General features: G+C 42.7%; 1 protein-coding gene across 3 annotated transcripts in view; it reads right to left on the bottom strand.

Annotated features, from left to right (window-relative positions):
• The window catches only part of MBOAT1 (membrane bound glycerophospholipid O-acyltransferase 1), a 64,152-nt gene that overhangs the window by 8,494 nt on the left and 41,418 nt on the right, over positions 1-14,240 (bottom strand). For all 3 annotated transcript variants that reach the window (XM_084850153.1, XM_084850155.1, XM_084850154.1), the window contains 4 exons: positions 10,195-10,298; positions 6,551-6,615; positions 5,080-5,212; positions 2,366-2,517 (listed from right to left, as the gene is read on the bottom strand). In XM_084850153.1, the coding sequence (XP_084706279.1) occupies positions 2,366-2,517; positions 5,080-5,212; positions 6,551-6,615; positions 10,195-10,298 (454 nt within the window). The remainder of the gene's footprint in view (positions 1-2,365; positions 2,518-5,079; positions 5,213-6,550; positions 6,616-10,194; positions 10,299-14,240) is intronic.

Below are 14,240 nucleotides of genomic sequence, written 5' to 3'. Positions count from 1 at the left end.
ATTTGCAATTGAAACATTTGTTGGTAACTAGATTTGGTCCTGCTGCTTTTACTGCCTCGAAGTCTCCTTCGCTATTGGAAATACTTATTGAAGCTGATCAGATATATCGACCTACGATTCATGTTTATAAACATTTATTATCAATGAATAAATACGACACAAGTGGTTTACAGCAGGAATGGAAAAAGGAATTGGAACGTCCTATTTTGCTTAATCAATGGACTGCCATTTTGGCATCTGTATCAGACATTTCAATGGATCTTTGGTTACGTCTTATTCAGCAAAACCTCTTGTTTCGGGTCTATTGGGCACCACAATGTTCTTTTAGTAAAGGCTTGTCAAATTCGGCTAATCATTGGAGGGGTAATGCAGTCAGCACTTCTCTTATTCATATGTTTTGGAAATGCCCAATGGCCACCTCCTTTTGGGAGGAAGTTATTGTATGGATAAATTTTGTATTGGAAAGCAATTTAATATTTACTGATGTACATGTTCTTTTAAATTACTTACCTGCTTCTTGGAACATGGTCAGCATAAATGGATTTTTCGCACCCTTTTGGTTGCTAAAAGACTAATACTATGATATTGGAAGGATAAATGCTCACTGCCTATAATGCAATGGACTGAAGACTTAACAACACTAGCAACATTTGAAAGAGTGGTATATAGGCGTAACTTGCAAATGGACTTATATGTGGATATTTGGTCTGCTTTCACTGAAGTTTATGTGTAACCTTTCTGCGCTCCTCCCTTTTCCCCCTCGAATATTGTAATGTTAGAAACTGAGGATTTTGAACATATTTTTATTTCTATTTCATTCTCTTTTTTTAAGGTTTTGTAATGTTTTCAGTTTGTTTTGTTAAAATTCACAATAAACGATTAAAAAAAACACATGGTAATTCTATGAGCAAACCAAGTTATACCTAATATGTTGTAGTTTTCTATTTATATATGACTAGAGGGAACATCAGCAAGTAGTCCCTGAACATCTGAATCATCCAAGAAGCCAGAAGAAGCAGGAAGAACTGGAAGCAAAGGAAGACTGGTATATAGCATCTGTTCCTGTTTGTAAGGAAGTTTACAGAAATTCCAAGACTTGTTCCTGTTTGTGGGATAAAGTTTAGGGAAATCTGATCTGAAGGAAAAGCAACTGAGATTTTATTTAGCTGGGCAAGAGTCTCTCACCTTTAGGAATATTAAGCAGCCTTGTTTAATTTAAGAACCTTAAAGTAATCTCAACCCATTATTTGAAGAGTGACATTTTAATCTCGTTTGTAAATAAATTCTGTTAATAAACATCTTTTTTGTTCATTTTTAAAGGTTGTTTCTAGTGGTGGTGTCATTCCCATGCCTATGCCATAGGAACCAGGCTACTGTGTTTCTTTTAGGTAAAGAGGATTTATTCTAGTGGCATCAGTTAAAGGTTTTAGAGCTAATGCAGTATTCCCTAGCAGTGAGGTCAAATTGGGAACTTTATTACAAATTGTGGCAGTGAGTTCCATAGCCCCAAGCCTCAAAGTTATTTTTAAAAAGGAAACATAGGTGAGATAACCCACATGCTGTTCTGTTGGATCTGGTGGCAGTGGGGAGATAACCTACAGTGTTAATTTCACATGTGAGTTTTAGATTAAGACTACATTAAATAACTATGTTGGGAATCTCTTAGAGAGGATTAAAAAACATTTTCTCCCGTGGCTTCATCTTGTCCAGAAATTTTACTTCCCTAGTCTTTCTATAATAGTCATATTACATAGTTCCTATAAATTGTTTTGGGGAGAAAAGCCTGGGTAGCAATATATAAAAACTTTGTCTTAAATGTTTTATTTATCAATCTAAAAGAAAAAAAAAAATAATAATCCAAAGCTGTTGAATTTTTTAGAAGAAAACAAAAACAGTCCTCAGAACACCCCATCCCCACCTCAATTTTTTCCTTTTTTTCCTGGGCCTTCACATCTCTACCCCCACCATTATTCTTTACTTTATAACCGCTTCTGCATTCCTTATATGTTAGAATGTTTGCCAACCCTGATTTTTTTAAAAAAAATACTCTGAGCATGTGCAGTCTCCAGAGAAATGTCTACGCATTTTGTCTACATCAAAATTGTTCTTTTATAAATTACAGCTGTCATAGGTTTGGGGGCAGTGACTGGTTAGTGTCTCCTATGTGACATGGAGGTAGCACAGGTGAAATACGCATCACATTCAAATAAAGCTAATATGCATTAAGCTGCCAAAGATGACATAGCCAAACTACATAACCGTTTAACTTTCCCTTCAAAGCACGATGAAACATTATCCAACTGTGATCATAGGCTGACATATCTAAAAAGATTAAAGAGAGCCATAATAATAGGAGATAACCTACTTGTATAATGTAATTGTAGGCTCAACAGCCAGGAGAACAAAAGGTGCAACAGTATAGCATACAGACAGCTGAGTTACCAACCAGGTGGCAGTGTCATAGCTCAACTTGAGAGGCTTTGGCGAGATGAAGAAGTGCCGACAATTGTTCCTTACCTAAAAAACAGAAGACAAAAATATTTAAAAGCATCTTCATGTGACTGCTCCTGTCATAGATTTTCTACTCTATCCATTTGCCACTTAGTGACAATTATGTGATTTTGGCAAAATGAATGACAATGTTTGGTTTCTCCTTTCCTCTATGTTAAAAAAAAAAAAGCATTTCAAGGATTGTTAAGAAGAGACAGTGAGAAGAATAGCTGACTGGAACAGGAAGAAGTACGTGGGCTGCGATCCTATGCGCTAGGAGTAGGCAACACGGTGCTCTCCAGATGTTTTGGAGTACGGTTCCCATAACTCTTGACAACTGGCCATACTGACTGGGGCTGATAGGAGTTGTGGTCCAAAACATCTGGAGGGCACCAGATTGCCCATCCCTGCTACATACTATTATCCGTGAATAAGCCCTATTTGAACTCAGTGGAGCTTACATCTGAACAGACATGCACAGGAAGTATTGTAAAGTTCTATGAGCACAAAGATTCAGTCAGAAATATCTCAAAGGGCCAAATCCAATGTAACAATTAACATACAAAGGATTATTACTTAGCCAAGGGGATGCTACATGTAGATCAACACATGTAATAAGGTGTTATCCACACCAATTGAATGAAGACAATCCCAGGGTCTGGATCTTACTGGAACCCAGAGTCCATCTTACAGGGTCACCTTTTAAACAAGTTGCACAGATTTAATAATTTTTTTTATCCGTCAAGTGTATGCTAAGTGGGAATGCAATACATAATGGTAACATCAGAATTATGCCTACGAAAAAGAGGTATTCGAGTTGTCATGATAAATAGTATTCTGCAATAACAAAACCTTATTTCTGTGTACCTGGTAAACCAAACTCTGCATCAAGAAACCCCTCATTTTACAATCCAGGCATCATATTTGTCCAATTTGACTTTTTTTTCCAGTTGCAACGTTTGTGTTTTTGAAGAACTCAGAATATTTTGTCAAGGACTAGGATACTTGACAACAAGATAGGTGATATGACTACTGCCCTGCCAGCTTTCACAGGGAGGCAAGAGAAGGAGAGAGGGACTATCCCAGCCCCCAAACGTTCTGTTCCCTGACCACCAGGAACTTCAGTCAAACCTTCCCTTGGTTTATGATCTTTTAGCAGACGCTGCCTACAAACATTTCTCTGGAGAAATGGGGCAGGGGGTGGGGAGGTAAAGATTTCCAGGAAGCTAACTTCTACATTGTAAACAAGTTGCGCACAGCAAGCTATGTCTAAGATGTACTTAACAAAGAAATGTATCAAGGAAGAATCTGTGTCAGTAAAGCAACATAACTCTGATGCATACGTGGTACTCCTGCACCCACTAAGCCTTCCCCACTCATTTCAACAGAGCCAGTGTAGTATAGTGGTTAGAGTGCTGGACAAGGACTTGGGAGATCTGGGTTCTAGTCCCAATGGCCATGAAGCTCCCTGGATGACTTTGGACCAGTTAGTGATTCTCAGCCTAACCAACCTCACAGGGTTGTTGTGAGGATAAAATGGAGAGGAGGATATGTAAGCCTTGAGTTCCTTGTAAGAGGGGAAAAGGCAGTATATAAATGGAATAGTAATACATAATAATAAATAAATAGCGGAAACTGTTCTACATGCTAAGCTGGCTATTCACTGAAATGCAGAGGGAGGCTCCCTGACGTAGGAACACAGCATACATACCTCAGAAAACATGGTTTTTCATACAAAGGCAGCTTGGAGAAAACTCAATTGTCCTTTGGAAATCAGTAGGATTTATTAGGGATGTCGGAGAATTTCTCCACGAATCTCCGGGAGGCTGAATGCCAAAGCATTCGGCCCCCCGAAATTGGTGGAGAAACGGTCCGCCCTCCCCGGAATGGGACTTACCTTTGTCGAATGTCCCTGGCGGCTCCCAGCGGCCGGTCTTCTGACCGGCCGCTGCCGCCACCATTTCCCAGTAAAACAACAACAACAACAGCAACCGTGATAGGCTACGTAAAGATTTACGTAGTCTATCACAGCTAGATTTTCAAAAAACGCCATGATAGGCTACGTAAATCCTTACGTAGCCTATCACGGCTGACTTTGGGGGGAAAAAAAAGCGCGTACGCAAATGGCGGTGCCCATGGGCGCCACCATTTGCGTACGCGCTCCCCCGCCCCAAAGTCAGCTGTGATAGGCTACGTAAAGATTTACGTAGCCTATCACGGCTGACTGCAGGGATGCAAACGGCGGTGGCTACGGCCACCGCCATTTGCGTCCTGGCAGGAGACGAGGTTCGTGGCCGGAGGGACGGGGCGCCTTCCCCCGGCCAGAATTTTGGCCGGAGGGACGGGGTGCCTCCCCCCCGGCCAGAATTTTGGCTGGAGGGATCGGGTGCCTCCCCCCCTGCCCAGAATTTCGGGGGGAGGAATGGAGCGCCTCCCCCCCACCGCGAAGCAAGCTGTGAGATCAGGTAAGGGACTTTCGTCCATCCCTAGGATTTATGCTCCTGAAATCCCAATTACTCTAACAGAACTCTAAGCTTGACTAAATATACCTGGGGTTGTACCCATAGAAAAAATGTAGGAGATACATACTGCTCTTGCTGCTACTGTCATAAAGATACCAGTTATAAAGGTAAAGTAATATCCAGGGTAAACACCATGCCAAAGAGCTGACAGAAGAAATGTTAAAGCTGTAGGATACCGAGGAGCTCGATCATAGCATACGCTGGGAAGAAAAACAAAACCAGTAAAATGGGATGTATAAACAATACATCAGTTACACGTCAAGTGAATTTTAAATCTGAACTCCACTGATACACCAGAAAGCAGAACTTTCAAAAGCACACTTGTATGAAAGTCAGTTGGATTATCTGCTCCAGTCAACTGTTCTTAGCAGTATTGAGGGCTAGACAGGATTCAACAAGGTTCCCATTTTAATTACTTATAAGTTGGGGCCACATTCATTGCCTAAAGACTCTAATACCTCAACATCTTCTTCAGTTGTTATACTTTGTCAAGGAAGAATTTCAGAAAGGTTGTTTATTTGCAGTTCCTAGATTTTTGGCATATACAGATCTTTCTTTCAGGAGAAAACACACATGCATACACTTTCTATTTTATGTTTAGACGCACGTCATGATGAGTGTGACTTGCAGAAATGCACTGTGAGAAGAAGTGTGAATAGTCTTATTCCTGAAGCAATGGCTTGTATTCCCCTTCTTAGTTTCAGTAGCATTAATTTTTATATGTCCCAAACAAGTTTGCCAGCTATACGAATTTGAATTTCCTCTAATTTTTACTAAATTATTGGGCCAACTATTTCCCCTGGGAATGGATTCCAATCTGTGTCTGTAGGTATGCAGGATTAGTATTGGTCACCTTCCAAATTAACTAAGGGCACAATCCTATGCATGTTTAGACAGAGAAAAGGCCTACAACTCCCAGCATGCCCTAGCCAGCCTTTTCTCTGTCTAAACATGCATAGGATTGAGCCCTAAATCACTCCTTCTAGGTTAAAAAAAATCATATAAACGTTTAATCCATTATCACTCAGGTATACAGAATGCAGTGGTGACAGAAATGATACCAACAAAGCACTTATTTCAATGTTATTTATTTAAAAATATATATCTTGCCTACCAGACCTGAAAGGGCTCTCAAGGTGGTTTACAATATAAATGAATTAGTATAATATAAATATTTAAATTGAAACCATGTAGGCTTATCTAAACTATCGGCTTAATTAGCTTCCAAAAATGGCAAGTGAGTTAAGCCTGGCAGGCTTCTTTGGAGAAGCGGTTCCACAAATAGGGTCCCACTAGTGAGTAGGCCCTGATCACTGTAGCATCCTACCTGACTCAGGAGCATTCAGCAAAGGGCTCATATTTAACCTACCTTCATCAGTGTAACATTACAGGAGTTCCAGAAAAACATGCAACTTTTATTCTTACCAACTGAAAGACGGTTGAATACGTGTTTGAGGCACACTACACTACTATTAAATTTATGAGTTTAGATAAGACTGCGGAGGATTACAAAAAAGGCTAAAAGCACCCAATCTTACCGTTTAAGCCAGGCAGTGGTTTGGATATTCCAGTTTTCTATATACATTTTAAAACTTGTTGCCATCTAGGAGAGAAGAAAGTCCCATGTATTATTGGCCTGACTTCACATGAAAAATGTCAGTTCCCACCCATATTTTAAACTACACCGGTTTTGAATATTTATTTATATTATAGCAATAGTTCTGTCTGTGCTTTTTTCACTGATTGGGTTTGGACAGCACAATAACCCACAATGGGCTTATTTAACCCATCGTTGGTTATCGTGTAGTTTGTCGGGAATTTTTAAATCCACAATGGCTCATTTGGCCAAAATAAGCCACTCTGATAACCCATGATCTTTAGTAAGGGTTATTTAACCTACTGTGGATTATTGTGTCATCTGGTGCTCAGTGTGGCTAATTCTGATTGTCTATGGAGTTGCCTGGCAAGAGCAGTCAAAACCATTGTGGCCAATCAGCTCTAGCTTGCACAGCAATTTTTCTGATACCGGACAAGCAGCCCAGGGACAACTAGGGATGTCAGAGAATTTCGCCACGAATCTCGGGAAGGCCGAAATTCGTGGCGAAACGGTCTGTCCCTCCCGCCCCTCCCCCGGGACAGGACTTACCTTGGGCGAATCCTCCTGGCAGCAGCAGCTCCGGTTTGGCGGCGGCGGCCGGTCTTCCGACCGGCTGCCACCGCCGCCATTTCCAGTAAAAAAACAAAGTGATAGGCTACGTAAAGATTTATGTAGCCTATCACAGCTATTTTTTAAAAAATACTATCATGGCTGATTTAAAGGGGAAAAAAAAAACGTGCGTACGCAAATGGCGGCGCCCATGGGTGCCGCCATTTGCGTTCCTTATTTTGACACATCTTAGTCTACATAAACATTTACGTAGACTAAGACGGCGAAAATAAGGGGAACGCAAATAGCGTAGACGCTATGCTATTTGCGTTCCCCTTATTTTCGCCGTAGTCTACGTAAATATTTACGTAGACTAAGACATGTCAAAATAAGGAACGCAAATGGCGGCACCCATGGGCGCCACCATTTGCGTACGCGCGTTTTTTTTTCTTTTAAATTAGCCGTGATAGGCTACGTAAACATTTACGTAGCCTATCACGGCTGACTGCAGGGACGCAAACTGCGGCGGCTACGGCCGCCGCCATTTGCGCACCCGGCCGGCCAGGATTCGGAAGGGAGAGGGACGGAGCACCGCCCCCCCGGCCAGAATTTCGGGGGGGAGGGACGGAGCGCCTCCCCCCCACCTCGAATCAAATTTCGTTAAAGGTAAGTCACTTTCGTACATCCCTAGCGGACAACTGCAGCCAAACAAGCACAGCCTTCCCTAATACCTCACTATACTTACAAAATGACAGCTTTCCCCAAATACAATGACAGCCTCACGCTATCGTGCTACCACACTACAGTGATGTTATGCAATGACAGGCTTCCCTAATCACTAATTTGAAACTGTGCCACTTGGGAAATATGTGAAAATAGGCGAATAGGGGAAAAACGGCTTCCTTTTCCATGAAGAAGTGCAGTTCCACAATAATCCACTACAGCATCTGGAGGCTCCCCATGAGGGCACACCATCAGTGCAGTTTTGCCCCATTCCAGCAAGCCGTTAGGGAGTTACAGCTCCCACCCCCTTTTTCCTTCTCTGCTGAGTCTTCCACGAAGAAGCGAAATATCTATGGTGGAAGGATTCGCAATTTTGCTTTAGTGCCAAAGTGTTATAGTGAACAGAAGCGGCTCTGCTGGCAATGTGAAGGTGTGTGTGAAATGCGCAATTCCACTGTATTGTAAAGTACTATAGTGCTCTAGCAATTTTGAGACAATAAAGGCTTCAGGCCAGCAATGGGTATGGGGGGCTTTTACGCAATTTTGCTTTAGCGCTATAGTGAACAGAAGCGGCTCTGCCGGCAATGTGAAGGTGTGTGTGAAATGCACAATTCCACTGTACTGTAAAGTACTATAGTGCTCTAGCAATTTTGAGACAATAAAGGCTTCAGGCTAGCAATGGGTATGGGGGGCTTTTACGCAATTTTGCTTTAGCGCTATAGTGAACAGAAGTGGCTCTGCCGGCAATGTGAAGGTGTGTGTGAAATGCGCAATTCCACTGTACTGTAAAGTACTATAGTGCTCTAGCAATTTTGAGACAATAAAGGCTTCAGGCTAGCAATGGGTATGGGGGGCTTTTACGCAATTTTGCTTTAGCGCTATAGTGAACAGAAGCGGCTCTGCCAGCAATGTCGGGGGGGAATGAGCAAATCCACTTTATTGTTGTTGATTGTGGACAATAAATGCATTTATGCCAGCAATGGGTATGGCGGAAATGCACAACTGAGGGTTTTGTCCTGATCCTTCAAACCCCCAAGGGATTATTTGTGAACCCCTTTTGTTGAACCGTGGATTTTCCCTCCTCTGGGGTAACTGCCCAGGGTTTCGGGTGCCTCCCAACTACGGGAGGCTGTGTATGAAGTTTGGTCCTGATCCTGCAAACTTCCAATGCTTTAGACCCCCCACCCCGTTGTCGGGATGATGCTGGAAGTGCTGAATTAAGCCCCTGTACTTAACCCCACACCTCTCCCCTCTCGTTGGGATACTGTGGAAGGTTAAAACAGGCTGCTGCGATGTTATCAATGGGTGAAACAGCACCACTGCTCAGGCAGAGAATTGCAGTGGGACAGGGGGTGGCAGGATGACTCAGTAGCTCAATAAACTACTCACTGTAGCTTATTAGCCCAGTCGTGTGGCAGGGCATCGTGGACTATTTCAAAAACAAGCTACTGTGAGTAGCTTATTAAGCCACCATGGCTTAAAGTGACATCCGAATGTGGCCACTATCTGTAATTTAGCTGTAAGTATTATTTTATTTATTACATTTATGTCCCGCCTTTTTTCTTCTTTAAGGAACCCGAGGCGGTGTACATAATCCTCCTCCTCTCCATTTTATCCTCACGACAACAACCCTGTGAGGTAGGTTGGGCTGATAGGCAGTGACTGGTCCAAAGTCACTCAATGAGCTTCAATGGTCGAGTGGGGACTAGAACCTGGATGTCTCGACTCCTAGTCCAACACTCTTGCCACTACACCACACTGGCTCTCACTGTAAGTAGTCATAGATGGCTGAGATTTGGTATTCATTTATAATGTGATAGGAGCACATCCATTTTTATCAGCAAAAGCCAATAAGGATGTGTAGTTTCTGAGACTCCCCTTTCATCTATTGTTTTAAATTATTTGGACTTTCATAATTTGAATTTCAATTTTTAAAAATCCTTGTGGAGAAATATAAGCATAATTTTGTTGTGAAGGAGCATATTTCTGCTTTTCCAAACAGAAATAAAGCTATATCTAGAATAAGAAGCTCTTACCTGAAATCTAATAAATTTGTATTCCAATTCTTCAAATTATCAAGCAAAGGGTGAGCCATGGACTTGCGTTGATAATTTTAAAAAATTCCTTATTTGGTGTTTTTGTATTTTACATGAAACATTACCCCCCCCCCACACACACACACACGCACTTATATTTTTGGTCATAAGGAATACAAAAGAACTAGTGTTACATGCATATCTGTGAAGCTAGAATATTTTCTTGAACTTGAGAGGCTCATGCTCTCTCCTACCATAAGCTCTTATTTTATCTTACCTCAATATTCCTGATATTCAGATTAGAAAGTAGGTTCCAATGGAAATTGCCTCTTTCATCAACACCACTGAACCCATAGCCAGCTGCATTGTTGATTACATCAGCTGTAATTGCAAAAAAGAAAGTGTTTTACGTTGAAATCCAAAGAACTATTTTATACATGTCCAAGGGCTTGGAAGTGTCCAGTTGGACTTTTGATTTCCTGCCCCACCCCTACGAACAGACTGCCATGTCGTGTCAAAAACTGTTTTTCAAACTCCCCTTTGTTTTAAAAAGAGGCTTACTACATGACATGGAGAACTGTTGCTTGAAAAGCCATTTGGGGTACATGAAGCGAGTCACATGGTTCTTTGGATCCTATATCTAATTAGCATGCAAGCAGAAGCTGCAATTTCATAAAAGTACTGCATAAATGTCAACTTCCAGTTCACAAAATGACTGCTTCTGAAGGAACATAATGGCATTTTATTTAGAAATTCAACCCAGTCAGCCGTGTACAAGGGTGGCCAAGATCGAGTGAAGTTCAGAGGGGACTATTTTTCAGCATTTATTGGAGATACAAGCCTGAATCAAATATGACAGAATTTTGCTATAGCATTTCTGGTCCTGAAGCAGCACCTTCAGAACTCCTTTCTTCCCTTGATCAAAAGAACCACCGCGCTTGAACTTACGTTGGCAGAGCACTTTGAAAACTGGCCTCTCAGTTTGGTTTCTAACTAAAGTTCAACAGTTAACATTAGGACAGAATGAACTTTGTTTTTCCCCTACTATTCACATGCAGGGAATTCAGTAATTGACTCTCACACAAAGGCACGCCTGTCCTACTTTACAAGCAAGAACTGCTTAGCAGCAGCTTTATTTGATCAACAGAATACTCTGTGTCATTAGATAAAATTGGATGAGAAAGGGAGGAGGGAGTGAATGGTATTTTGGTGTTCAGCATGAAGAACATGCAGGCTACGCAGCCGTACAAAACCGAGATGTTCCCGTGCACTCCCCGCAAGTGCTGATCTAACGCCCTCAGCTTGCCAACGATCGTGCCACACACGGGACACTCCAGATTGACTTGCGGGAGCCAGACAATTCGAGTCAGAGCCTGCTCTTCTTGCTCTGAACTTTGCTGTTCCGCCTGCTCCTCTAGCATTTCCACTCTGTCCGCCCTTTCATCCTCCACCGTCATGTCCATTCGCCCATGAGGGCTGGGGCCTGAGCCCACCGTCGTGTCTGGGCCTTCTGTACGGTCCCCCAGGCGAGGGAGCCCAGTCCTAAGTCGCCCTTCAGGGCCGTCCATATTCTCTCTTGTAGTGACACCGACAACACATCGGGTCCGATCGGGGTCCTCCGTCTGCACTTCCACCGATCGCAGTCGCAACTTATGGAGGATTCTGCCACATCCGAAATCACTCCTCTCCCACTGGAGGGAGGGGGATTTTCCCGCAACTTTCCTTGCCAGAAAGTAGGGGCATTCTGCGGTACACAGAGAATTGTACACCATGCTTGCTGTATTAAAATGCTTGCTGTATTAACAGCGTTCCGTGCACCTCGGTGTTCAGTCATGCCGGCCACATGACCACGGAAGCATCTTCGGACAGCGCTGGCTCTTCGGCTTAGAAACAGGGATGAGCACCGCACCCTAGAGTCGGACACGACTGGTTGGGGACACCTTTACCTTTACCTTTTATGAAGAACATTGAGAGGCATCACCCACTGCTGTACAGAAAAGTCTACTGCTTTCCCCCCAAAACCATACTGCAAGTCAGAACGTTGTTTATGACCCCAATTGTTCCAGATCCCCAATGCTGTTTCCAGTTTAAATAACCAAAAATGATCTCATCTAACCATCTGTATCTTCTGCTTATTTTATGCATTTTAATTTTTCCTTCACAGATGTATGCTTTTCAATTTAGCTGGTTTTGAAAATATCCTTCATTCTCAGGTTACTGTGACCAGGACATTCAGATCGCATAATCACTGCTATAAATGCTGGCTTGGAGAAACAATACAAAAGTGAAAAGGCGAAATGTAGGTCCTTGAATCACACCTCTACTCCCCATTGTCCTGAAGGAGGAAGGGGAATAGATGCTTGGCTGTCATCTGGTCTGAACCATCTTGCTCTGAAAACAGCAGGGTGTGAGCTATCATGATGCAGCTCACCTTTCCCTCTTGGTTTCATTGTGGCTATTAGGGATAGACGGAACATATTTAATCTGGTTTGGGTTCTTTACAAATGTGGTCACCTGTAAGTCTGCTCTGCCCTGTTTCCGTGAGAATTTTTGAAAATGAAAAACGCTAAAGAAATCCACATGGTTTAACCATGTTTTAAGATGTTTAAAAATAGGATTTTTTAAAAGTACTTACAAAGTTAACTGAGAGCTGCCCTTTATGTTTATTTATTTATATGTACCATTTCCCAGCTAGAAAGTAGTTAGAATATGTGGTGCCTACCATGCCACTTGAAAATACTTCTTAAAATGCCTGGGAAGCAACTGTGTATTATGATCTGCCATCCGTTCCTGGGTACAGTTTTGGGGGGAAAAGATGGCTGCTCTCATATATCGGGGCTGCCATTTGTTTTCCATACAATGCCCCTGGTAGCCTCCCAGGGACACTTTATGAAAGAAAAAAAGATGACTGCCCCCATCAGTACATGTGAGCAACCATCTTTTTTTCAGAAACGTGCCCAGGAATGGGTGGCACATCATGACATGCCACTGCTTCCCAGGCATTTTAAGAAGGCTTTTCAAGCCACACAGTAGGCACCGCACTTTCTAGCTGTATCAAGCAGGTAGAACCAGTACTAAACAAAATGTAGATGACAGCCCTCCCCCCGCCCTCTCTCACTCACACACACACACACATATATACACCCACACCCCCCACACCCCAACTTGTATAATTCAGGAAGAGTTTGGATTCCTAAGCAGACCACATTCTAATACAGAACTGTATTTGAGAACTGTGGATTGGGCAGATTCGCCCCTGGAATGGGACCCCAAATCTCTGCCCCATGCTCAGTGGGTATCCACTTGCATTAGAATGAAAATGCTCTGCAGAAGCCTCGCTGTGTTGCACTTGCACCCTGTTTCTGGCACAACTCTGGTCTGGATTGCATAGGTTCATCCCCAGTGGGAGGAGCTAGATAAATGATCCTGCCTTTAGAAAGCAGAGTAGACTGGACAACTGCTGATCTTTTCTCATGTGTACTTGGCATAGAAATATGAGATATAAAATTTTACAGACCTGCACAGACATGGCACAATCCAGAAAACGTAAGCCTGTCTAAATACTACTCTACAGATCTTTCATATACATTGGGACTTTGTCACGTCTGCTACTCTGAATTGTGCTCAGACTGTCTCTCTGATCAGAGACATAACAATTTGTGACCAGAAAACCACACTGTTAGCAGCGATTGTAGATGTGCATCAACCTTGTTCTATGCGTTTTTATCCACTGAGATATTTACATATCCTATGCTGCCTGTCTGCCAGCAGAACCAACCAGTTCTTAAAGCAACAAGTGGAAACAAGCAGAAACAGTGCAGAAGTGAGCGCCACTGAGAGAAAGTGCAGCAGCAGTATTGGATAATGCCCATTATATGAATGTATAAAAAGAAGACATAGCATCATAGAATAATAGGGTTGGAAGGGGCCTACAAGGCCATCGAGTCCAACCCTTGCTCAGTGCAGGAATCCAGTTCAGAGCATCCCTGACAGATGGCTGTCCAGCCTCGTCTTGAATGCCTCCAGTGTGGGAGAGCCCACCACCTCCCTAGGTCATTGGTTCCATTGTCGTATTGCTCTAACAGTCAGGAATTTTCTCCTGATGTTCAGCTGGAATCTGGCTTCCTCTAACTTGAGCCCATTATTCCGTGTCCTGCACTCTGGGCTGATCGAGAAGAGATCCTGGCCTTCCTCTCTGTAACAACCTTTCAAGTACTTGAAGAGCGCTATCATAGCTCCCCTCAGTCTTCTCTTCTCAAGGCTAAACATGCCCAGTTTTTTCAGTCTCTCTTCATAGGGCTTTGTTTCCAGTCCCCTGATCAT

This window comes from Heloderma suspectum, chromosome 4 (genome assembly GCF_057233095.1).
Source record: "Heloderma suspectum isolate Gila_16-S chromosome 4, 16-S_ref, whole genome shotgun sequence".
NCBI classification, from domain to species: domain Eukaryota; kingdom Metazoa; phylum Chordata; class Lepidosauria; order Squamata; family Helodermatidae; genus Heloderma; species Heloderma suspectum.
Note: the sequence above shows the minus strand (reverse complement) of the source record. Positions and strands in the feature narration are given on the sequence as shown.